The 26,630-nt window shown below is 42.9% G+C and overlaps 1 protein-coding gene across 10 annotated transcripts in view; it reads left to right on the plus strand.

The window, feature by feature from the left end:
• The window catches only part of KDM4C (lysine demethylase 4C), a 1,194,550-nt gene that overhangs the window by 828,467 nt on the left and 339,453 nt on the right, over positions 1 to 26,630 (plus strand). Inside the window, exon 16 of one of the 10 annotated variants that reach the window (XM_029605195.1) lies at positions 1,702 to 2,141. The exons of the other annotated variants lie outside the window; for them this stretch is intronic. Within the exon in view, the coding sequence (XP_029461055.1) occupies positions 1,702 to 1,722 (21 nt within the window). The 3' untranslated portion in view covers positions 1,723 to 2,141. Of the gene's footprint in view, positions 1 to 1,701; positions 2,142 to 26,630 lie in introns of those variants that run through there. 10 annotated transcript variants of the gene reach the window in all.

Consider the following 26,630-nt stretch of genomic DNA (forward strand, 5'->3'; position numbering starts at 1 on the left):
CCTGAATCAACTATTATCACCCAGTCAAAAAAATTGATTAAATTCATTTGACAATATCTGTCTGGTAAACCATGCTGCCTCAGATCTTGTAATCCATTGGATTTCAGAAATTGCTATTCTCTGTTTTAGCAGCAATTTGAATAATTTACACACTGCTAAGGTCCAATTTAATTGATCTGTAGTTCAGTCTCCTCCTTAATTTTACTTTTGTGAAGAGGAACTGCATTTTCCCATCTCCAGTTCTCCAGAAATACTCCTGATTCTAAAGAAGCATTGAAAAGGCCAGCCAGCTGAGCAGACAAAACTTCTTCGAGTTCCTTAATGCTCTTATGGGTAGATTTTCAAAGCTGTACGTGCGCAAAAACGGGCACTTATGCGCGTAAACGGCATTGGCACGCACAACCCAAATTTTGCATAGAGGTATTTTGTGCGCGTAAGTGGCCCCTCGCGCACATTACGCAAATAAAAAAGGGGCGTGTCGGGGGTGTGTCTGGGCGGAGACCGAACATATGCGCGTAAAACATATTTTATAAGCGACACGCATAACTCCACCGGTGCGCGCTTCCTAGTTCACGCGCGTATATTTACTACTGCTTTTTGTGTGCGCAAGGTATGAGTGAAGGGTCTGCGGCTGCTGCCTGACATCGGTAAAGTGCCAGACATCCGGCAGAAGGCCAGAAGGTGGAAAGGAGAGGCCTTGGGGGAGTTACCAGTGTAAACTGGGACAGTAGAACGTTTTCCATAGCCAACATTAATGTGCGTATAACCGTAGCAGAGAGAGCCTCAGGAGCGTCTAAAGACAGCCATTCATTGGTAATTCCCTGTCTACACATGTTCACAGCAGCAATATGGGTCCTGCAATCCCTAAGGCTCAGAAGGGAAAGAGACAGGAGGAGGAGGAGAAGACAGCTGAGACGGAGGCGGTACCCGTTACACAGAGTCTACTGGACTCGCACCCAATTTCTTGATCTGTCTGAGGAGGAAGTAATGACCCGTTACAGATTTAATAAGGAGACCATACTGTCCCTCTGCCGAATGTTAGAGGGTGACCTGCAACCCCTCACGCAAAGGGGCCATGCCTTGCCTGTACACATCAAGGTGACTACCTTCCTTGCATTTCTGGCTACCGGCACCTTCCAAACACCGCTTGGCCTGACGTCTGGAATCACTCAGGGTGCCACCTCAAGGTGTCCTGGAGCAGGCCCTGGCTGCCCCTGTTGCAACACCCACACCACTTTATCTCCTTCCCCATCGGAAGAGAGGAATAGCATGAAACCATGAGAGACTTCTACCAAATAGCACGCTTCCCCTCGGTCTTGGGAGCTATTGATTGCACCCACGTGGCCCTAAGGGCACCAAGAGGAGATGAGGCCATCTACCGCAATCGCAAGGTATTCCACTCACTAAACATGCAGGTGGTGTGCAACGCCAAGGGCCTCATAACGAATGTGGTGGCTCGCTTTCCTTTATCCACCCACGACGCCTACATTCTCACCCAATCCAGGATCTATGAAGAGTTCCAGCTGTGACACATCACTGGGGGCTGGCTCCTAGGTAGTACAGCAACCAACAACAGCACCCACCTTAGTAGAATCACTATATGTAGGGTGCCACAGTAGGCATTCGGTTTGTAAGTCCTGTGAGCTGTACCCCAGTGACGCACAGGCGTAATATACCTTCTGGTTTTCTCTTATGCTACAGGTGACGGAGGCTATCCACTGAAATCCTGGCTCATGATTCCCATGGCCTGCCCCAACACTGCAGCTGAGACTCGCTACAACAGGGCACACCGTAGGACCAGGGCTGTCATCGAGAGAACATTTGGCATCCTGAAATCACGCTTCCGCTGTCTGGACAGATCTGGTGGATGCCTCTTGTACTCCCCCTCTAAGGTGTGTGAGATATTCCTAGCCTGCTGTATTCTACATAATCTGGCACTTAACAGACACATCCCTGTACCAGAGGAGGCCCCTGAAGAGAATGAGGAGGATGAGGACATACAGCTATCCATGGAGGAATTGGAGGAAATACATCGGTTGAGCCAAAGGCGGGCGATACGAGAAAGGAACAGTCTCATAGAAAGCCATTTCTGTAGGTGATAAATGTGCATTTACAAGTGTGAAAAACATGATAATTAAATAAAAGTAACAAGGAACAACTGAAAACTTGTCACAGTTCACTTCCTTGGCCGTCCTCTCCTATGACCATCAGGAAGCTTGACTGGCCCACCTGGGTACTCTGGCGCAGGGGACTCCTCCCACTGCTTACACTACCCTCAGAGGGCAGAGGGTGCCTGGGGCACATCCGGGGCATGGCTACAGGAAGGAATAGCCAGGGGCAACAGCTCTTCTGGTGCTGGTGGTGGAAGCATCACAGGAGATGCAGGCGGGGGGTGGTGGTGTCATCCACGGATAGCCGGCAAGAGGCTGAGGTGCAGGTGGCGGGACCACACCAGGCGCCTCTGCACGGGCAGGTGGCATCCATGGGTATGGAGGCCCATAAGGTGGAGGGTAATGCATGAAAGGCCATGGAGCCGCTGGTGGCTGCAGCTGCACGGGAGGCATCTGCTGCAGCATCTCCCGCCAAACCTCCGTCTGCAGCTCAGTAGCCCGGCAAAGGTCTTGGAGGCGCGCCTGAATCCCATCACACCCCTCCCTGACAGTACGTCGGAGGGAACTTGCTTCCTGCTGCACCACATCAGACAGGCCAGAGATGGCGTCCAAGAGGCCGGCGCCCTGCTGTAATAGTCTCTCTGGCCTGCCTGGTATATGGTCGGGGTCGGGCTGGTCCGACACACTGCTGTCCTGCTGCCGATCAGTTGCATTTCAGCAAGTGGGTCCTCAGGCTCCTCTCCCTGCCGCTGCTTGCTGCTCCTCCTCCGCAGGCTGTTCCATGTGTTCACGGGCTTCCCCCTCCTCCTCTTCCGATGAGGTGCTGATTAGTAGCTGGCCACGATTCAGTTGGCCTTCTCTGTAGGCTGCAGTGCTCCCAAGTCTCTGCACGTACTACTCGATTGCTGCGGATGGAGGACCCATATCAAACACTGGTGACCAGTTATCAGACAGTATACAGAAGTATCCCCGATTAAAATTGATGACCCCTTCCAACACTTCAGTAAAGCGACCTTACCTACATTTTTCTCCCTCTGGGTCCTCCATCCGCAGCAATCGAGTAGTATGTGCAGAGACTTGGGAGCACTGCAGCCTACAGAGAAGGCCAACTCAATCGTGGCCAGCTGCTAATCAGCACCTCCCACACTATGGGCCAGGCGCACATGTCTGCTAGAGTCTATGGGACGGCTCGGAGGAGCGTGCCCCCGGGGATGGACCTCTTCGCTGATGCCGTGAGGGGGGCCTATGAGGCACAAGAGGGCCATGAATGCCTCCCTGGGCCAGCAAAGGCTGGCCCCTGCGTGCCCCCGCGTTCCTAACCCCACGGGCAAAACGGGGAGGTTGCCTTACGGTGGGGGGGGGGAGCTAAGGGAAGGCCCGGGGCGCGTCTGTGCCCGGGAAGGTGTCCGCCGAGCGTGACGTCTCCTCCTGGGGGGGGGGGGGGGAGAATCCGCCTCCCCCCCTGGAGCGGCTGCAGCTCCTTCTCCTGGAGCTGGGCCTGGCATGGCCTCATCAGCATCTGTGAAACAAAAGGAGACGTCTGAATACACTGTACATTCACGTTCAGAAGTGGGATACCACATTCCAGTAGCTTGGAGGGGTCACTTACCACCAGGCCCTGCCCGCTGTGCCCGCAGCCACTCCAGCCACCTCGGCCTATGAGGGCGCAGCCACCGGGCTTTCTTCTTCAGGTCCTCTATCTATTAGAAAGAAAGGAGGAAGAACCATTACTGTACTCTGATAGTCATAATAGTAACTGGATACTTGGATGTGGGTGTGACAACATTAATGACTGACGACCATGATATTCTTCACTAATCATAATAGTAGTTATCAGCATTGACAATTGAGGCAAAACACAACACAATCCAAACCAGTGGTAAGTAACAGCGTGAAAGAACCCACTTTCTAAAGTGCAGATAAATATGAGACTACAATAATCTGGTTCCTCCGGTTAGGCCTAACCTGACATTCACACTCCCACATTCACCACATCAACTGTTGTACAGTCTACTTACTCCACGGGGTGGGAGGCTTGCTCGTTATTTCTGCTTTGGCAGTCGCCCTCCAGGACCGCCTGAGTTCTCTGAAGTCCGTGTGCAGTCCCTGGACAGGGAAAATCCATCGTTCTCGTCTCACCACCAGGGACGCCAGCAATTTGACGTCCCTAGTGGTGAAGTTGGGCTGCCTACCCCGTCCTGCCATTTTGTGCTGTGTGCAGAACGGGAAGTCCCGCGTTCGCATGCGCACGGGCACACGCGTGCGATTTCGGGAGATGCACAAATACCGGCACGCACAAGTATACCTTCGCGCAGAAGCCACGAGAGTATGACACGCGCGCAGCTAATTAAGCTACGCGCACAACTCTTCCTCCATATATGCGTGTATTTTGAGTAGCGCGCGCAGATGTGCGCACACTATGCAAAATTACTAGGATCCGCTGTATGTGCAGGAACGCGCACAGTTCTACCACCGCGCGCGCTCCTTTGAAAATCTACCCCTTAGATTTTTCCCATCCAGCCTCATTTCTTTATTTTCTTTCAGTTTATCTAGCTCTTTGTGAATGCAGTTTTCTAAAAAATCATTTGAAGTTTACCGCTCTTCCAGTCCTATTTGTGTCTGTTTTCTGTTGTCCTGCTCATGGCCCTCACTCAGTGAACATTGAACAGAAATATTTGTTAAACAGTTCTTTTCTTTTCTTCAGCCTCTACATATTTCTCTCCTTAACTTCTAAGTCTTACAATGCCACTTTTGCACTTTCTCCTCTCACTAACATAACTAAAGAAAAATCTTGTCCCCCCCTGTTTTACCATATTTACTATTTTTTCTTCCATTTGTATCTTCGCTCTCCTGACCTCGTTCCCCCTCTTCTTAGTTTTTTCAGATATTGTTTCCTGTCTTCCCTTCTCTGATTTGCAAGTCATATATGAATGCTAACCTTTTTTCCTTTCCTTTTCAGCTACTACTTTAGAAAACCATAGTTTCTTCTTTTTCCTTTACCTTTATTTACTTTCCTAGCAAAAAGATTAGTTGCCCCTATGATATCTCCTTCTAGTTTTTACCACAGCTCTTCTACTTCCCCTGATTTTTCCATCCAGCTAATATCTCCATGAGGTACTCTTCCTATTTTAGCAAAGTTAATTTTCCTAAAGCCTAGGACTCTTGCCTTTGAATGAACCCTCACAGTCTGTATTCTAATGCTGATCCACACCATCTGGTGATCACTGAATCCAGAGGATCATCCATTTCAACATCAGAAACACATTCCCCATAAACACTAGGTCCAGTAGTATAACAGTTCTCCCTGCAAGATGTTCCTGCTTCTAGTTGACACTGCAACCAGGATGTCCCAATCAACATCTGGCAGATTGAAATCACCTAGCAATAGCATTCCCTCTTTCATAGCAATTTTGTGACTATCTGCCATTAAATCTTTATTCATTTCTTCTGTCTGCAATGTAAGTCTATATATGTATACAACATATTGAAAGAATAGAAAAGATGAACTGATGGTGATGTATAATGAACCTGGAACAGGTACTGTTGCCTAACCCGTGAAAGGTGGTGATGATGTATATGGGGTGTGTGTACATATGTATTTGTGAGACGAGAGAAAGAGAGAGATGGATAGGCCTGATAGTGAACATGTTATCCAGCTAAAGTTAACCAGATAACTTAATCCATAAATTCAGCAGGATAAACACCCCTCTGAATATTCTACCAAAAGTTATCCAGCTACATATAGCTAGGTAACTTTAGACCTAACTGGCCAATGTTTAAACATGGCCAATTAGGCCTAAAGTAGTTATTCGACCTTGTGTGGCCAGATAACTTGCTATACTCTGATATCTTCAAAAAGGATTCTAGTATCCTGCATATCTTCAAAAGATTTCTGGGTAATTAGCGTTCCTTACTAAAATAAAATCACATTCCTCCCCCCCCCCCCCCCCCAATCTGAGTATCACCCATCCACTGACCCAGATCCCTCTCCTAACCCCTTCATAAGGTATAAAATAAAAAGTAAACCACAGGCTGGTCCCAGCCATCCCTTTCCCTCCTTTCCAGCTAAATATAAACAAAAATCTCATCTACTGCCCCCCAAACAACCACCCTTCACACTGGCATCTGAAGCCCCCCCCCCCCCATTCACCCACCCGGTATCTTAATTGGGGCTATTTCTCATGCTTGGATCGCAGAACAATGTGATGCCTGCCACTTCCGAGCATTACTTTGGTAATAATGATGGAAATGTACAGCGTAAATCTGTGTCTGATTCTAAACAAATATAATAAGTGTAGCTCTGATAGAGATTCCCACATTTCAGTTTTTTCAGAATGTTCCCAACTGAGCTGGTACCTAGGAAGGAAAAAGGAACATTCAGGTTAATTCATATCTTGCCTTTCCTGGTGGGCTCTGGGATCAGAGACTACTTTGAGCAAGAGTACTGTTCTGTGCAATACACTTATTTTGATAGAGCTGTAGAGATGGTACAGGACACTGGCAGGGTAGTCTTTTAGCCAATGCTAATATTGAGTTGGCATTCAGACTGTTCCCGGTGCACCCAGACTCAGTTTGCTTTTTGAGTTTTTAGCAGGAAACTGCCTCAAGAAAAATAATAAAGATATGGGCATCTAATAGGTTTAGGAGATATGTAAAGTTAAATATGATCCATATGGGAAAATAGATTAGGCGACGAGTTTTTGTATTTGATTACTAAAAAAAAAATAAAAAAATTAAGGGACAGGCCATCTGGGGGCATTAACTCATTACTGACCTTTTTCATTATTTCACCTTGTTTCCTAGGTTCTATGTATTTTGTATAGATCTATGGCCAGTCTTTGTCTTTTGGGCCAGGAAATGGTCAGTCAAAAGGCCAATGAGAAAATACTTAGGGCTAGCACCACAGCATGTTAGAATGCTTTGGATGGGGCAGAGGTGAATGGTTTGGGGGCAGCTTCTATCATCACTGATGCAAGCTAATTGGACCCAGCCATCACATAATCTGCTTATTCATCTATGCAGGAACAACTTGGTGGAACTGAAGGGATTTGAACTTATCAGGCTCAGGTCCAGCTTAACCCAGGTAGTAGCACTCTTTCCCAGAACTTGGCTCGTAGTGTCTGATATTGTCCAATGAAGGGTGTGGCAGAGTGATATTCCTAGAAATAACAAAAGGTATCCTCCAGTATAAACCAAAATACTCTTCACCAACTTAATGCATGAGTATATTACTGTATATATCGGAATCGCATCAGCAAGCCTGACGACGTGCTTAATATGACTCTAAGCCGTCCGGTCTTTTCTATCATTTGCGGTTCGATAGATGTTGAAGGAACGCCAACCAGTGCTTAAGAACAATTGTTTGTTTGTGCCCATCAAATATTAAGTTTATAGTCTCTTTATGATTGACTCACAGTCTCTTTATAATTGATTCGACAGCGGCCGTGTTTCGCATCTCCAGTGTTGCTTCATCAGGAGTCAATTTCAAATCAGAAAAAGTGATCTTATGCTCTAATCTATGAATGAGAGAAAGGCATATCAGACTCTATCATACTCAAAATCAATATGAAAGATACTTAGCTTCGTTGGTGTAGCAACCTTTTCTTAGGTGATGCCAAGTTTTAATCGATTCTCTAAAGTGCCGGGACAGAGACTGCATCAAATCAGTTTTGTAAGTTAAATAACCCGCTCTTTCGGCGACGTGGTGATGTCACGATACGTCACAAGCGTCAAATCACCTAAGTTACCAGACACTAAAGCCGTCATAGAAATGATCAAGGAACTTCACAGGAAGACATTGAATTCAAGTGTAGTGTTTAGACCAGCTGGATGAACTGTGTCTAGGGAATGAATCCATCCCTGCTCAGCAAACTATTAAAATCACCTCCTCGCCAGGAGGGATATAACTGTTCCAGAACACAAGCAATGAGTGACCAGAGGTGCTGTTACACGTCCCGTAATAATACAAGATCTGTGTTCTATCAGGCGTGTTTTAAAAAAACGCTTCGTTTTCCCGATATACCATAGGTTACAGGGACATTGGATGATATAAATCACTCCAATCGACTGGCAATCTGTGTTGCTCTTTAAAAGAACAGTCTTATTTTGTCTGGAAAAATGCAAAGCCGAGGTAGATAACCCAGATTTCACTCCAGGATGTACACAAGGAGTATTCCAGTGTTGGCAAACAATGGGCCTAGAATTTATTTATCAATTTTTTGAACCCACTACAGACTTGGTGGCCAGCTTCATGGATTTGCAATCTTTATATCATATCCCACTGTTGCGACCATCACTTCCCGACAGCTTCACTCCGCCTACCTTTCCTTTTTTGCGGCTCCTCCTGCTCTTCATGGACGCCTGGCTGCCGTGGCATCCGCCTGCCGTGGCATCCGCCTGCCGTCCTCTCCGGCATCCCCAGACCGGCTTGGGCGCTGCCTCCCACCATGTTCTACAGGTACCTCATTCTTATTTCCTCATTGGTGCGTTCCTCAGGGGCGTCCCCCTGTGATGATGTCACACTGCCTGGATATTTAAGCCTACAGTTTATTGCTAGCCGTTGAGTTAGTAAGGGGGATTCTTACGGATGGGATTCGCTCTTCGTACCCAGCTACTCTGCCTTTCCAACTTCCATTGGACTCTTTCTGCTAATGGGGTACCCACTCCTCGGGGCCTCTTTTGCTTCTTTCAGGTCGCTATCAGGTAACTGGTTCTCGCTCCTCGAGGGCCCATGTTCCCTGACCTGCTGCCTGCGTCTATCTCCTCTTCTACTTGGAAGAATTCGCTACAGACACCATCAGTGAGTACTACTATCATCCACTCCTCAGAGCTGTCTCCTTGGAACCAGGTACTCGCTCCTCGAGGGCCTGCCTCCGTTCCAGCTCCAGTGCCATCTCCTACGTGGAACCGCTGTGTAAGTACTTTGCCAACGAGTCTCTCTGCTCCCAGGGATCTGTTACTCGCTCCTCGAGGGCCAGCTCTCCCTATCTCGGGGCTTCTCCATATTTGGGGCTCTGTGAATGTTCTATTGTACTCATTTTCTCAGTTCTCTCTACAGCAGTGCTACCAGAGGAACCGCTGTTCCAGCGCCCTGGGGAATACTAGCCCAGCTGGGCTACATCTTCTACTCACTACTGCCACCTCTGGTGGCTTCTCAAACTGTCTAAATAAAGACAGTGTTTGTGTGTCCAGAGCTGAGCCTGACCTGTGGCCCCTCACGGGACTTCCCCCCGTGGGCATGGTCAGCTGCCACAGTGTCCAAGGGTCTAACCAAACCTCACTAATTATAACACCCACGCACTGATTTTTTTGCTTATCTACAAACCCATCACTACGTTATCACCGCCCATATGAAAAACCCGAGTTTAGGAGCTACGGGGGCCTTATCTTCCTTTTTTCACTTTACATCCTCCCAAAAACCTTCTTGCGCGACCTTTTCTCGTAGATTATTTGAACGTCAAGATCCTCCTCTTCAGCGTATCATAGCTCGGTGGTCTAAATGGCCCAGTATTACTCTTTCGATCTCTGATTTAAAAGAATTTCTTGTAGGCATCTCTAAAACTTCTGAGAATACTCTGCTTCGGGAACTCCAATATAAATTTATTTGGCAGTTACAAGCTACAAGCTGTAGCGTATAAATGGAAACTTTGTTCTTCCCCTTTATGTGAAAAATGATCAACCTCTAGAAACGATTACTTTCACTGCTTTTGGGAATGCTCTCTTATTCAAAGTTTTTGGCAGTCTGTGATTCTGAAACTCTCTAATATCTTACAATTTGTAATTCCTGTAGATGTACTCTTTTGGCTATTTGGGAAGTCTTTGACGCCCACAATCACTTGGCCCCGTACTTCCAAACTACTTCTTGATAAAGCTAGTCTGATATCTAAACAATCCATACTAGCATGTTGGATAGACCCTTACCCCCCATCGTACTCACTCTGGGAAAGGAAAATCTGTCGGCTGCACAAAATTCTGTTAAACGCAAAGAAGAAACAAAAGCTATCTGGAATCCTTTTCTGCAATCTTTACCTCCGGACTCCGCGCAAAATCTCCCCTCAATATAATTGCGTCAGGCAGTTTCAAAAGTTCTACATAGCAAGGGGAGATTCACACGATTTACCTGAAAAGATTACACTGGTTGCTCTTACAAGTAGTTTTTTGCCTCCTTATTACTGCTTAGGCAGGAACTTAAAAGCCACGAGGTTTATGGGTTTCTATTTTTTTTTTTTTTTAACTATGATAAGACCTAGTCAGTTCTAGTGACGCCAGATTCCGTGAACATATTAGTCCCACCTTCACCCGCGACACAGCAACCAACCAGTCAAATGTAGGATAATTGTAGGGCGTTCATCCCTGACACTCCCATCCTTTCCAACATTTTTCTGTTGTTTTCCGAAATGGAACAGTAGAGCCATTCCTCATCCAAACTTGAAGCAACACCAGGATGTTAACAATGTGGATCATTTAACCATTTCTTAACCACTAATTAACTATTAATTTGCAATCAACTACATTTTCACGTATCATTATCATTTCAATTTCCAAAACCTAGTGCAAGCTATTCCAAAACCTTGTGCAAGCTATATCTCCAGGTAGCAATAGTAGCAAAACTCCAGGCTGTCTAAATACCAGGGGAGGGGTAGGAAGGGAAAGGGGAGGTAGGGAAGGGAAATGGGGTTACTTCACTGTATCTGCACTGTTTTATTACACTATTGTAATGGTTAATGTTAAGGTTATATTAAGAGGTTCAAAGAAGGTTTTAAGAGTGACTGTTCTTATGGGAATACTGGGACTTGGAAATAGTATGTAACACGTACTGTATTGAATGTTATTCAGTTATTTGTCCCTTATGCCTGTAATGTTTTAAAACCCCAATAAAAAAGATATAACAAAAAACATTAAAAAAAAAAAAAATCCAACAGATTAGTTAGGCATAAGTTCCACTGCGTTTGTATGTACATGAAATGGTATATGTGTATACATATATGTTTTGTTATGTTAAATAGCCTATATACATAGAGACAGGTCTTACTTGATCTGTGATCTTCTCTCTTTCTCTGCCAGTAACATTATTTTGTGTCTACCCTTTATATGCTTGAATAACACCAATGTTTTAGTTTCAATAACTTTTCAAGGAAGTCTGTTCCAGCTTTCAGTCACACTGTCAATGAAAAACAGTCAGTGAAAACTATATCTTTTCGTATTCCTTTTGAGCTTCCTTCCTTTCAGCTTCATGTGATGATCCCTTGCATTTGAACCTTTTAGGTATGTGCATCGGGTGCCTGATTGTTTTCGCTTTCGGGTTCGTGTGGCCGCGGGAAAATCTCGTTTTCCCGCGGACCGACATTTTTTTTTTTTATCAAAAATTGTTTTTCGGCTTAGTGCGCACTAACAAAAAAACGTAAATTTTTGTTACTTTCTGTTATTTTTGTTAGTGCGCGCTAACCCCTAAAACGATTTTTGAACAAAAATTCGGGGGAAATGCAATTGTTTATCAATTTTACTGATATATGATGAATTAAGAAATATTGTATGATATTTTAATTCATCATAAAAATGATTCATATCCCTAGAGCTTTTAATTCTATAGACAATGCTACCTTTCTGGTATTTTATCGGTCTGCAAGATATGCCAATATTTGTATCAGATTTCCCATTTATTTTCTTTTTTTCTAAATAGTATATCTTAGCTCCTTCATTGTAGTTTATAGTGCCGGCTGTGCATAATGTTAGGGGCCCTCCTTTAAATTGCCTCTACCTTCTCAATGTCTTTGTGTAGACATTGTCTCCAGAACTGAACCCAGTATTCAAGGTAAGATCTCACCAGAGACTTTTGGTTAGGTGGTAATATCTTCCTCTTTCTATTAGTGATACCTGTCTTCATGCACCCAAGTATGCTATTAGCTTTCCCAATTGCTTTATCACATAGCCTGACTGCCTTGATGTCATCAGTGATGATTCCCAGATATCTTTCTTATTAGATGACTACTAGTATTCCACTTCCAGAAATGGTATTTTTACCTTTAGTTTCTGTATTTCCAATGCACTATTTCACATTTTTCTAAATATATAGTTGGCTTAATTTTACTATTATCTAATTTTTAATTCCTATTTCATTAGAGGTCTATGGGTACACTCTGAATCAAAAGTGAGGTTAGCCAATCACTTCCAGTCTAGGCCCCGCCCACACCCATAGAAGTGAATGGGTGTAGCCACACCCCCAAACCCTGCCCCTCCTGCCCCTTGCCCTACTCTTCCTGCCCATGAGCACGCCCCTAGCTCCACCCCTGACTCCACCTAAGCTCCTCCCACTCAATTGAAGTGAATGGAATGGCCCCCCACGCACTGCCCCAAGCAAAACCCCCTATGATGTCACTGGTATGCATCACTGGAAGTCCAACCCACACCACCACCCCTCAAAAACACACCCCCTAGAACTTCATCTGAAAGGGCCCTGTCGCTTTTTAATGACAACAGAATTAATGGACTGGCTGTTTTTGATGATCTCACCGGAAGTACAACACAAACTCAACCCACACCCAAAAAATGCGTCCACCCTAGAGCATCATCAGAAATGTCCCCTGTCACTTTTTAATTATGACAGAGCTGGAAGCAGGTTTTTTTCTAGCCCCTCTGTTTTAAAAAGTTACTGCCTGTTTTGTGGCAGGAAGCTTTATTTCATTCTGTACACAGTGACAGGGAGAATCCCCCCTTCCCTCCTCCCCTCACTGTAGATATGCATGCCCAATGGCCTCTATCCTTCCAGAGTGAAATTTGAGCAGATTCTTTGAGGTATACTAAAAGGATAATTAACAGGTTGCTGTCTGTTGGAAATTGTGGGACTGCAAAAGTGAATAAAACTAGGATTTAGTTGTTTTTTTAAATAACAGACCTCTGTGTTTTCAGCCATAAAAAACAACCATGCAGAAGCAGCTCTTAAATAAAATGTATTATGAACCAGGCTGGTAAAACATGTAATGAGACAGTGACCAGAAAACAAGTGACTGAATGGCTTACAGATCAAGATGTTTATTTGTTAGACAGACCTGCTAGGATACATTTTAAAAGAAACAAAACCATAGTGTCTGATATGGATGCACAATGGCAAGCTGATCTGGTCAACTTGACTGCCTTGTCCAATTATAACAGCGGCTACAAGTACATTTTGATGGTGATAGATCTTTTGTCAAAATACTCATGGGTTGTGAGCCTACAAATAAAAACAGGTCGTGAAGTGGCCAAGGCATATGAAAATATATTTAAAGGTGGCCGTGTTCCCAATAGAATACAAACAGGCAAGGGTAAAGAGTTTTTAAATAGCTGTAAGAAGAATTTGTTAAAGTACAGAAACATTCATCATTTTGTGACCAACAACGATGTAAGTCAGTAGTTGTGGAGAGATTTAACAGGTCTTTAAAATCTAAAATGTGGTGATACTTTACATCGCACAACACTTTTCGATATGAACATGTGCTTCAGGCTTTGTGAATAGTTATAACCACAGCTTTCACAGAACAATACAGGCCTGCCCCATCGAAGTAACAACCTCAAACTCTCTGCGGTTCTGGAAAGTAATGCATGACAATAACAACAAACATGAACCTGCTAAGCCATTTTTTAAAAAGAGGGATCATGTTAGACTGCCAAAAAATAAAGGGAAATTTGGAAAAGGTTATGAAAAAACATGGACAGATGAGAAATTTATAATAACAGATTATCTTAAACAAGGGGCAGAAAACAGTGTACAAGATTATAGCGAGGAAGCTGTTCTAAGTTCTTTTTTATCCTGAAGAATTACTGAAAGCCCTCGACAGGATAGAATATACTGCATTGGTAAGGCTCTAAAGGTGAAAGGGAGAGGTAAGAACAAGCAGTGCTTTGAAAATGGTGGAAGTGGCCTAAAAAATGTAACAGTTGGATAAAAGCATCAAAGATTCAAGACATTTGATTTGAAAAGGCCTTGTATCATAAAAAAGAAAAAAGGAAAGGGGATTTTACATAATGCTGCCTAGTAATGCCTCTGTGAAGATATTTCTACAAAACACCAGCTCTAATTTCACGACACAATTAGCTAGGCCTTTGGACCTACAGGGACTGTGGGAAGTGGGGCTGGTGGAAATACATTACCCGCACACAAGGGATAATATTAAATAAGACCATAAGTATGTTGTCACCATGGAAGAAAGAAGCATGGAGCATCACTTTGTTGTACGAAGAGAGTATTATGCAATCATTCAAAGCCTAGTGGACCAAATGAGCCACGACCTGAATAGTTTCCTTAAAACCTTGCCTCCACAAATCATTTATGACCCCAATATCCAAAGAATCAAATTAAAGTCAGAGAACAACGCAATAATTTCCGCAGAGGGTGATTTAGCGACCATTTTGGGTCTAGAAGCTAAAACGAATACGAGGCACTCACTATTTCCAACAGATATCACGGGTGGGTTTAATAACCTATACCTGTACACAGATATTGTAGAGCACCAGCTGGTGGGATACCATTTTGTACAGCTACTTCGCTGTGTTCCCGCTAAAGCATGTAAGGACAAGTTTATCACCTTCACTTATGATAAGCCGCATTATGTCCCTGTGAACAAGCAGCACATTGACACCATAACATTTGAAATAAAGACAGACCAGACCCAACAAGTCTCATTTTGTTATGGTAAAGCGATCCTTAAGCTTCACCCGTCACCCCAGAAAGCTGTTTTTTTTAAATAGTTGTTATTAAAGACTATGGGGACCCTGACGCATACAGAAATTAATGTGCAGCACAGGCTGGTCAAGGTCTTTCAGGGTATTACGGGGCTCCTATCATGTATGGGGCGGGGATAGGCAGTGCATTTCATAGTCTCTTTAGAAAAGCAATACCTCTTTTGAGAAGAGATTTTGAGATTGTTAAACTGCATGTGAAAAGTATAGCAAAAAACATTGCCAAAGATGTTATAGGCTGTGTCACAGCAGCCGTTCTGAATAAAATGAACAATAACGCAGAGCAGGAGGGGTCAGAATTAGTGGTTATTAGAAGACCTGTTAAAAGAAAGAGAACCAATCAACAGGGGCCTCATGAACCTTTTAAAACAACAAGCCTAAATATGCCAAGTCTCAAAAGACTAACCACAAGGCTAAGAAGTGAAACCTCTCCACCAGTAAGCAAGATATATTCTAAAGCACAGAGGGGTAGATTTTAAAAGAAGCGCGATCAGCCTACTTTTGCTTGCGCATCAGACTCAAGCAAAAGTACGCTGGATTTTAGTAGATACGCGCGGAGCCGCGCGTATCCACTAAAATCCTGGATCGGCGCGCGCAAGGCTATCGATTTTGTATAGCCTGCGCGCGCCGAGCCGCGCTGCCTCCCCCCGTTCCCTCCAAGGCCGCTCCGAAATCGGAGCGGCCTCGGAGGGAACTTTCCTTTGCCCTCCCCTCACCTTACCCTCCCTTCCCCTACCTAACCCACCCACCCGGCCCTGTCTACACCCCCCCCTTACCTTTGTCGGGGGATTTACGCCTCCCGGAGGGAGACGTAAATCCCCGCGCGCCAGCGGGCCTGCTGCGCGCCGGGCCGCGACCTGGGGGCGGGTACGGAGGGCGCGGCCACGCCCCCGGGCCGTAGCCACGCCCCGTACCCGCCCCCAAAACGCTGCCGAAACGCCCCCGAAACGCCGCGACGACCGGGCCCGCCCCCCGACACGCCCCCGACTCGCCCCCCTCCGAAAACCCCGGGACGTACGCGAGTCCCGGGGTCTGCGCGCGCCGGTAGGCCTATGTAAAATAGGCTTACCGGCGCGCAGGGCCCTGCTCGCCTAAATCCGCCCGGTTTTGGGCGGATTTAGGCGAGCAGGGCTCTGAAAATCTACCCCTATGGCTTTTGTACATGAAGGGTCTAAAAGTGCTTGAAATCAGAATTGGATCTGTTTCTACTGGCCAACACACAAACCAGCATAGAAAAAAGTATTTATGTGGAAATTCCGCCATTATCTGCCTTGTCAGAAACAGCTCCTTTAGATTTTTATACAGCCGGACACAGTGAGGATTACCTGGATTTGAACAACCCGTTGCTCTACCTGACCTGTAAAATTGTGAAAGATGGGGCCGATCTTTACATAGGGGCCAAAGTAGCTCTCGTGAACTATCCAATAGCCTCTATTTTTAGACAGCTGGATGACACTCTAGGAGACAGACTCATTAGTCAGAGCAACAACTGTCACCCTTGTAGAGCCCTCATAGAGCTGCTTCTCAGTTATAGAAACATAGAAACATAGAAGTGACAGCAGAAGACCAAACGGCCCATCCAGTCTGCCCAGCAAGCTTTCACACCTGTTTGTTTTCATACTTATCTGTTACTCTGACCGCTGAGGTCAGGGCCCTTATTGGTAACATTTTGGTTCCAATTCCTTCCACCCCCACCATCGATGCAGACAGCAGTGCTGGAGCTGCATCTAAGTGAAGTATCTAGCTAATATGTTTGGGGTAGTAACCACCGTAATAAGCAAGCTGCTCCCGTTTGTTTACCCTGCCTGTGCAATTCAGTCCTTGTTGGTTGTCTGAATATAAATCCTCTTTACTTCATTCCCCCTGTTGTTGAAGCAGTGAGCTGCGCTGGATATGTATCGGGGTAGTAGACACCGTAACAAGCAAGCTACACCCATGCTTATTTGTTTACCCAAAATATGTAATTCATTCCTTGTTGGTTGACGCTGAATATAAATCATCTTTTCTTCATTTTCCCTGCTGTTAAAGCAGAGAGATATGCTGGATGTGCATTGAAAGTGAAGTATCAGGCTTATTTGGTTTGGGGTAGTAACCGCCGTAACAAGCAAGCTACTCCCCGGCTTTTTTGTGGATGCAAATCCTTTTTTCCACATTTCCTCTTGCCGTTGAAGCATAGAGCAATGTTGGAGTCGCATTAACTGTATGTATGTTTATTGAATAAGGATATTAATCTCCAGATAGTAGCTGTCATTCCCGCAAGCAAGCCAACCCCTTGCCTCTTCTCTTCATTCACATCCTTTAGACTTTATGGATCCACAGTGTTTATCCCATGCCCCTTTGAAATCCTTCACAGTTTTGGTCTTCACCACTTCCTCCGGAAGGGCATTCCAGGCATCCACCATCCTCTCCATGAAGAAATACTTCCTGACATTGGTTCTGAGTCTTCCTCCCTGGAGTTTTAAATCGTGACCCCTGGTTCTGCTGATTTTTTTTGCAACGGAAAAGTCTTGTCTTTGTCTTTGGATCATTAAAACCTTTCAAGTATCTGAAAGTCTGTATCATATCACCCCTGCTCCTCCTTTCCTCCAGGGTGTACATATTTAAATTCTTCAATATCTCCTCATAAGTCATTCGATGAAGACCCTCCACCTTTTTGGTCGCCCTTCTCTGGACCGCCTCCATCCTGTCTCTGTCCCTTCGGAGATATGGTCTCCAGAACTGAACACAGTACTCCAGGTGAGGCCTCACCAAGGACCTGTACAAGGGGATAATTACTTCCCTTTTCTTACTCGATATTCCTCTCTCTATGCAGCCCAGCACTCTTCTGGCTTTAGCTATCGCCTTGTCACATTGTTTCGCCGACTTCAGATCATTAGATCACCCCAAGGTGTCTCTCCTGCTTCGTACATATCAGCCCTTCTCCCCCCATTCTCAGAACACAGTTTACAAGTGGTCTGTTTTATAAAGACACACAGCCTTAAACCACGAAATGAGAGACTTGGGAGCCCTGTAATACCAGTTTTACCGAAAGAGCTTTTTTTTTACAGCAGCTAGCCATAAAGTAGAGCTTCTGGTGCACTTGCATAGCGATCTATTTTTTCAAAAAAAGCTGTTCATAAATGGTGTGGATGTGAAAATTAAACTAACGCGCAACAAAGATACATTCTGCTTAATGAGCGGTGATGCAATTGAGAACTACAAGCTCCTTATTTTATCTGTAGCCCTCTTTGTAGGGAGAGTGAATGTGTCCCTGGCAGTGCATTTGAAGTGGTGGACCATGTAGGTCTGACAGTCTTTAGCATACCTGCTGACACCTGTGTAACTAACGAGGAAAACCTCTTTTTGGGGCAGTTACTCAAACATCATATTGAGCTTTGTGAATAACGATGCTTTCAGCAGTAATTACTCTAAAAACCCCTTCAGTTTTAAACATTACGATATTATCTTTGCTGCACTGTATGTGAATGGTGAGCAAGTCCCCGGGAAACCTCTCTAACCGGATTTCAATAATGGATGATGTGTCAGAATACATGCAGCTGTTTCAAGGACGGGTAAACATTTGAAAGACACTGCTCTGTTGATTGATCGTCACGAGTTTTACCAAGATTATACCTTACTGGCCTTCCACCTGCCCGTTAGGGTTCAGGATGCCCTCTATCATATTCCACCCCAGTCCTTGTGCCTATTGCACATCTTGGGTACATTTGGTGCATTTCTCGGACATCTTCAGCTCGTTACTCACCCATATGTGAGGACTATCATCCTGCTTGTCCTGTGAGAAAGCAAATGTTGCTTACCTGAAACAGGTGTTCTCACAGGACAGCAGGATGTTAGTCCTCAAGAAACCCACCAGCCGCCTCGCGGTGTTGGGTTTGTTACATTTTCTTATTTTATTTTTCGGCATTTCCTGTAGCTTTAAACAAGACTAAAGCAGGACCCCTGCTGGCTGCAGGTTTAGTGCCATGCTGGACATGCCCAGTAGGTGCCAGTCAAAGTTCTAGAAACTGTGACAAAAGTGTTCCGTGATTGGGCTCCATCCTGTGATGTCACCCATATGTGAGGACTAACATCCTGCTGTCCTGTGAGAACACCTGTTACAGGTAAGCAACATTTGCTATTTTCACTTCTTTTTATGTGGTGGCTGTGTTTTTTTACATTATACTGTGGTCCAGTCTGTTGGAAAGATGTTTGTCCTCAGTCGGGTATTTAAAGCTATAGTTCTGCTTGTTTTGCCTTGACAGAAAACATTTTGTACAATATATATATATATATATATATATATATATATATAATACTAAGATTTCTGTGATGCACGTATTGTGTGATGGTTTTCTTGCAAGCAGATGCCATCAAATCATCTACATTATCCATGTTTATTTTATTGGTTAAAAACAATTGATCATCATTAAAAGTATCAGGCAAAGAATCCATAAATGTAATAACATAATGTTTACACAACATTTCTTTATAGAAAGGTTGCCAGCAACTATAAGACCGGTCAATATTGTTAGGCATGTCAGTCCACACATGACCCATGTACTCTAATAACTTTTTAACAAAGAAGCTTTTGCCGCTATTTGATGGTCCAGCTAAAATACACGAAAAGGGGTGCCTCCAGAGCACATCCACAAAATCAATATCCATAGGGCAGTGTGTTTATTTTATTTATTTATTTAGAAGCTTTTATATACCGATGAACGTTGGGAACATCTCATCGGTTCACATTAAACAAAATGCAGCTAAACGAGCTTTACAGAGAAACAAGGAACAATGCATAAAATTGCAATGCATAAATTGCAATGCATAAAATTGCAATGCATAAAATTGATCAACAGTGAACAAGGTAAAATAAATCCCTCTTTTATCACCTCTTTATCGTATACAACCCTTTGTGTTTTCTTAAGTAGGTCAGTTTCTATCGAGCAGGTCTTTTTGTTTTTTATGATTCCGGATTGCTGTACCAGTATCTTTTTAGGATTTTTGTCTACCGCCTGAGTTTTATAGTCAAAGACATGTTCTTTCAAATTAGTGAAATTGATCTTTTCACAGTTTTCTACATTTAGTGTAATCCCTTTCACTTTCATACAGGTCTTTCTGCTTGACAGTTTGTAGCTGTATGTTTTGGGCTCAGCTGATACAAACTCTGTGATATGCTAATCTTTGCACCTAAATAATCTCCCAAAGGGGCAGTCACTGTCACCCTTACACTCACAAATATCACAGAGTCTGTATCGTGGTACAGACTTTCTTGCAAACTGTTAAGCAGGTTATTCAGTTCTAAACAAACATAAGCTGTTGTGAAACAAGCTATGAAAATGTTTGTATTAGCCTGCAAAATGCTGTGGTCTTTTGAGTGCTTCCATGTCCCACAGGCTGTTTCATCTTAAATAAAGTCGTATGATGAAACCTCATATTTGGGTGAAAACAAATATAGAGGTCATCAGGACCTCTCACATAACTTGTAACCGGTAGGTTTGTTCTTTGGCCAAACTTCCCCTTCAAAGAGTTTAAGAAAAGCTTAGCAATTTGGTGCTTTGCAGGGTTTATACTAACCTGTTCTGGCCATAAAACCACACCACTTTTTTTGTAAAAATCAGATTTATACATGTTTTGTTTTTCTACATCGGCACACCACTGAGGGTAACCAGAAGCCTCCTGTTTTTGATGGAGATTAATTTTTTTGTATTCAGTAAAACGACTGTCAGATTTACGTTCAACTTGTTATATTTCAGCAACCACATATCCTTTTGCAACAGCCACATCCATCCCCACAGCCCTACGAGGGCTCTCTCCTCACCGAGTGGGTGCACATTTCCTGCCGACTGTTGTCAGCACATGTACGACATAGTGGGAACATGAGCTTACCACCCACACAGACTGGTAATACTGGGGAAAAGATCTTTCATGGTGGATACACTTTGGCTTTAACAAACCCAACATAGTCGGGGGGGGGGGGGGGCAAAATTGTCATAAATGATTTGCTCTTTCTCAATTGGTTATTCCTTGATTTATTGACAAACGGATATAGACTGGTAAAATCATAGTAATGTACGTTTTCACCATGCCTGGTTTTATAGTACAAGCAAACAGCATTTGTTCTACCAAGAAAAAGGGCATCTCTTGCTATTAATGGCTGCGGTAGTGCAGATTTAACCAGAAAGTCTGCACAACTCTTGATATTTTCTTTTACCATTCTCTTACATTCATGTTTCCCACAAGCTTATGACCTTAAACCCTCTTCTTTTCAGAAAATCTGCTTTGATTTGTGTTTTGTAATTGAGAAAACCAAATGTTGTAGCTATTAAAGGGTTCTGGTCTTTATCTTTATAACAGCTCAGACAACCATGGAAAAAACAGCCATTAAATTCAAAAGCTGTTTGTACCCCATCAATAAGTGCATAACCATCAAGAAAATAGGGACCCACCTGCTTTTCACCCCCTTTTAAAGCATAGATAATCTGTATTTGTTCTGCGGCCTCTGTATATATCAGCCACTGGATAGAAGGTGATGAAAGTCTCGTTGTGTACCTGTGATAGTTGTCTGGAGGGACAAATGCCATGGTCTTGGGTTCTAATAACATAAACTTGTACATAGCCATTCAAACAGATGCCAGTGTTATATAGTGGAAGGGATCTATGCATATTTTCACAGTTTTAGACCCGTCACCCTGCTCTACAACTGTCTCTCTCTCTCTCTCTCTGTCTCTGTCATTGCCATGATTTCAGATCTGTACAAGATACATACCTGCCTCAGGTTGATCACATCCTGCTGGCAATAATAGGTGAGCTCCTTTTATAAATCAAAGGTGTTATATTGATTGTCCCTGTGCCACTTTAATTCCTCTCTTTCTCCATAGTACTCAACACCGTGCATTGGTTCCACATGATTTTGATTATCCCTAGTTTAAAAAAAAATGAGGAAATTAGCCCTTACAGCCTTGAAACAGCATGGCTTGTGGAAGCTTGCTAAGCTTCATGGGCAGGAAATTTGAAAAGACTTTAAACCATATACCCAGGGGTTCGATCGTGAATTGTAAGAGCTTAGCATCCTGAGCTAACAAGCGTACATCCACCCTTTCCTTTAGCAGCTCTCTAACTACAAAATAACCATCATAGCTTTTAGAATTATGTGCTATGAAGGTGTATCCTTTGAACATCTTGTTAAAAAATTCTTAACAAACTCAAACTCTCAAGACCTTTGAACTCCCATTTTCTTTTGTTTAAATCTGTTGCATATATAAAATTGAGAAAATGAAAGCTAGTTTCCTGCATATATTCACAATCATAAAATATTTAGAGGTAGATTAAAAAATAAATAAGCGCGTATATCCATGTGCGCGCGCTATCTGGCACATGCACATGGATGCTCGATTTTATTACATGTGCGCACTGGCGCATGCATGTTATAAAATTCCAGGTGGCACGCACAAGGGGGGTAGAAATTAGCTAATTTGTGCGGCAGCGAGATTGGTGCTCCCCCAGTTCCCTACCCTAACCTCCCTTCCCCATCCCCATTCCTACTTGCCCCCTATCCTAGGAACTCCCAATTTTTTAAAATTACCTTTTTCTTCTCCAGAGAAGCAGTAGCAGGTTGCGTGTGCCGGCAGAGCACGAAATGGCTGCTGTACCGGCGCCTCCAGCCCCATCCCACCTCTGGACCACCCTTTTCCCAAGGCCCGGCTCTTGTGCATATAACTGGGGTTAAGCATGAAGCCAGGCCCCTTTTAAAATGTGCGCAGTGTGCATAAGGCGCAGCCACGCGCATAACCCCTGTTTTTTACGCATGCGGGCCTTTTAAAATCAGGCCAATATTTTTCAGATATTTGTGCCTGATCAGTAGGGGGCAAGAAACACAAGTGTTTGTTGCCAGCAGTCAAGGGTTCAGAGCACAACTTACATTGTCTTCCTCTTATATTTATGCCTCTTATCCACATAAGCTTCATATTTCTTACACAGTATTTTAAACAAGGACTCAACTTCTTTTTTTTAAAGTCAGAGCTGTATGTCTTTCTAAACAATCTTTAGAACGACAATACAGTCTGCATTTAAGACATCTCTGTTGTGCACCAATATTGTCTATACATGTTGCTGTTAAGCAGAGTCGGCACCTAATGCACAATTATGATCATGACTGTTCAGCTTCTGGCAAAATTTACAGAAGTTTTGCTCACTTAAAAAGTTTTTAATTCTAAGATTCCATAAAAATGGTCATCGTGTAGCAACATAAAAACAGTTTTATGGAATTTAGTTCTGCCATTTGACTTAAAATACTCCCATTTTTTAAAATAAAGTACAACTCTTATATTTACACCTAAACTTTGTTCAAATGTTGAGACATCATCGAGCATGACCTTTTAATGCTCTGACCACCCTAGCTCTGCATGCAGTTTTTTAGTACGGTGGTGAATGAGGGCTGCAAGGCTCCTTGCAAAGCATAGATTGTTACCTATGTTATTCACGTCTATTAAATGTCTTCTCTTTTTATGTACAATTTGGCTACATAGAATAGACCTTAAAACTGTTTGTGCTCCTCTCCTTCTGTTCCATATAACAAGAACAACAATGTGGAAAGTCTCTCCAATCTATATTTCTCTATAACTCTGCATGAGTTTACTAACTTGATCTAAGAAATTATCAGCATTCAAATGCTGAGGATTTAACTTTCCTGAAAACAAACAATTATAAAAACCTGTAGAATGTAAATGCTCCTGCACATAATCACCGGGTGAAACTCTGTTGCTTATTTCATTTAGAACATGCTCTATGCCTTGCCGCACAACATCTTGCATATCTCTGAATGAGGTTATTCTCTCTATATTAATAAAACAAAATTCCTCTGAATATAAAGTACACCATTAAATGTTTCTAAATTACTGCTCCACTTTCTTACAAATTGCACAAAATTCACCTGTTCATTTTCTTCAGATCCATTTTCAGAGGGGCCTGATATACAATTATTTACCAAACCCTCTGAAACACTATCATCAGTACAATTATCTAAGGCCATGCTTTCACATTCTTTCTCTACTGTGTCACTGTGCACTGGTTCCCTCTCTCTGAGGTTCTCACTGTCTTTTCTTTTGGAAATAGGTAATTTTGTATCATTTTCACGGTCTAATAATTAAAAATAATAAAAATTAACATGGGGTCATACTTTTTATTGATTTTACAATACTTTAAGAAGAATTTTGTAAAGCTACAACAGAATAAATGCTTACTATTCCACTTATATGTTGGTTTCTTGTATTGTGGCTCTTCAGATTTCTTTGGCAAATGCTGGTTTTGGTCTGCTGTGTAAAAAAAACACATGGTAATATCTTTTTATTTACACAGCTGAGAACTAATTGGAGGTTTGCTTGTAAAGATATAAAAATTAAAAAATGCTTCATTACCTTCATTCTGTTCCCTCTCTGTTAAGATGTCACTGTCTTTTTCTTTTGGAAATGTGCCCCTTTATAATAATTTCTTGGTCTAAAAAAAAAGGTCATACATATTTTTTATGCCTTTGCAACATAGCTCTCTGCTTCAATGGAGGTTGTGGAGGAAAAGAGGTGTTTGGATTCAGGGACAACAAACATAACATTTTAAAGTCTGGGGTCCTGAGGCACGGACATTAAGAAAAATATGCATCCTTACCTTCAGAAATGTTGTGGGGGTTTTTTTGTTCTTTGCTCTGAGGCCTTGCTGCAACCAGGCTGTGCTCAACAATGTATCTGTTCTTGTAATATTTTCTTGTTCTAATAATAAAAAGAAAACACACACGCTTTTTTTTTTTTTTTTTACAACAGTTTTAAAATCATATCTAAAAAAAGATACAATAAAACTATTAACTCACCTTTCAATTTTCTTTGTTGCCTTCATTTACTAATTGACAGTTTATTAATAAATCCAGACTACTGCCTTTCTTTGTTTGAAGAATCTTTTTTCTGTTTCAAGTTCTTCAGGCTTTACAAGCTGCAGACTGGTGAACCTTTCTGATCACTGGCTAAACCTTTTATTTCCATCATAAAGGCATAACCACCAAAAAGTCATCAAAAACGTGTGTATTGTAACACAAAAGCTGCCTGGTCCATCTCTGTCATGTAATGGACATCTACTGCAACTATCCCAGACACACACACCCCCCCCCCCGCCCTTATATTATAAGATAGTTCTCTTGATTGGATTATCATTTATAGGCATTCTGTGTGTATTTTAAATATCTCTTTATATCTGGAACCATTTCACAAAACTACAGTTTGTTGAACCTTCTGTGATTTAATGGTTCCAGGCCATTGTTTCTCCCTGATTAGATTAACCATCCACAGATCTTGAGTCAGACATCTATTCACCCTATTTCATTACAATGACCATCCCCTTTGTTCATGAAATGTAGTGTGTTACCATTGTCTCTAGGTCTTGGGGGCAATTTATGAACTGTAGACTGACAAGCCTTTCAGTGCTTTAATGGTCACCCCTCTGTGTATTCCTTCATCCCCCACACAGAAATCCTAGAATATATTGTGTATTGTAACACAAAACTGACTGCGCAAAACTGTCACATGTTGAACAACTATATTGTCTACAGCAGCCCCACCACCCTTAAGGTGAAAGGTCTTTCTTTTGAATGGCTTATCATCCAGGCCCCTTGTTTTCCTCCAAAGATTACATATTATACATTGTCTCACCCTGATTAGATTAACCATTTACACCTGGAACTGCAGTAGAATAACAGGGCTGATGCAAGGGTCAAACTCCAGCTCTCCCTTACTTTTTCCCTTTTAATTTTCCATTTTTCAATATATCTAAACAATGTTTTTCTCCCCTGCCTTCACTGATTTAGCAATATATTCTGCACCTTTGCCTATTCAATTATCCTTCCCTGCCTCCCTTTATTTCTAATAACTTTGCCTGTCCGCCGCCTTTGTCTATAAATATTTCCGTAATGCTATTCTCCTGGTTATTTTTGGTCTACTTCTTTGTTGATCCATAATGGTCTCATCATTCTCTTCCCCTTGCTAACATGTCTAACATATTGATTTATTGCCATGTCAATGAATATCCGTGGGATATGTTTGCATGCCTGCCTCCATTGTATGTAAATATATCTCATGCATGTTCTTTGTGAATATCCTCAAAACCAAACTGTCTCGGGATTACGTGAGGTCTGGGTTGAGAACCACTGAGACAGATGACAAAATGTGTGTGCAAATGTGTCTACTTAAGCTGTTTTGCTACCAGCCACTGTCTTGTTTCTTATCTGTTTCCAAGAAATTGCACCTACTACTTTACCAGCTCCCTTATTCCTCCCAGTTCAGTTTTTCAATTTCCATTCAGTATTTTAAATGCTTTCCATTACATAAGAATATAAGAATTGCCATACCGGTTTAGACCATCAAGCCCAGTATCCTGTTTCCAACAGTTGCCAATCCACAAATATCTGTTAGGATTCCAAATAGAGAGATCCCATGATGCTAACACTTCCCCGTCCCATCACTGCTTTCAGATCATTGTATGTCCTATTTAACTGTGGGTTTTTATCACCTGTCCCTGATGAGCCTTGTTTAAAGCTCTCAATTCTTTTTATATATGTATGTACATATGTGAGCTTCTAAGTATTAAATTACCTGTACTAAAACATATCACAGTTCTTCTCAGGAATATATTGGAAATAAAAATAGTAATATAACTGAAGTGTAGATGAGAAGTGCATTATCATGATGCTAGTAGCACTTTAGATGGCATTTGCTTCATTGACAAAGTCCTCATCAGCATAGCTGAGGGCAGTGCTATAAGTATTGCTAGACTAGTGACAACAAATGACAT

Source organism: Rhinatrema bivittatum, chromosome 1, assembly GCF_901001135.1.
Source record: "Rhinatrema bivittatum chromosome 1, aRhiBiv1.1, whole genome shotgun sequence".
In the NCBI taxonomy this organism is placed as follows: Eukaryota; Metazoa; Chordata; class Amphibia; order Gymnophiona; family Rhinatrematidae; genus Rhinatrema; species Rhinatrema bivittatum.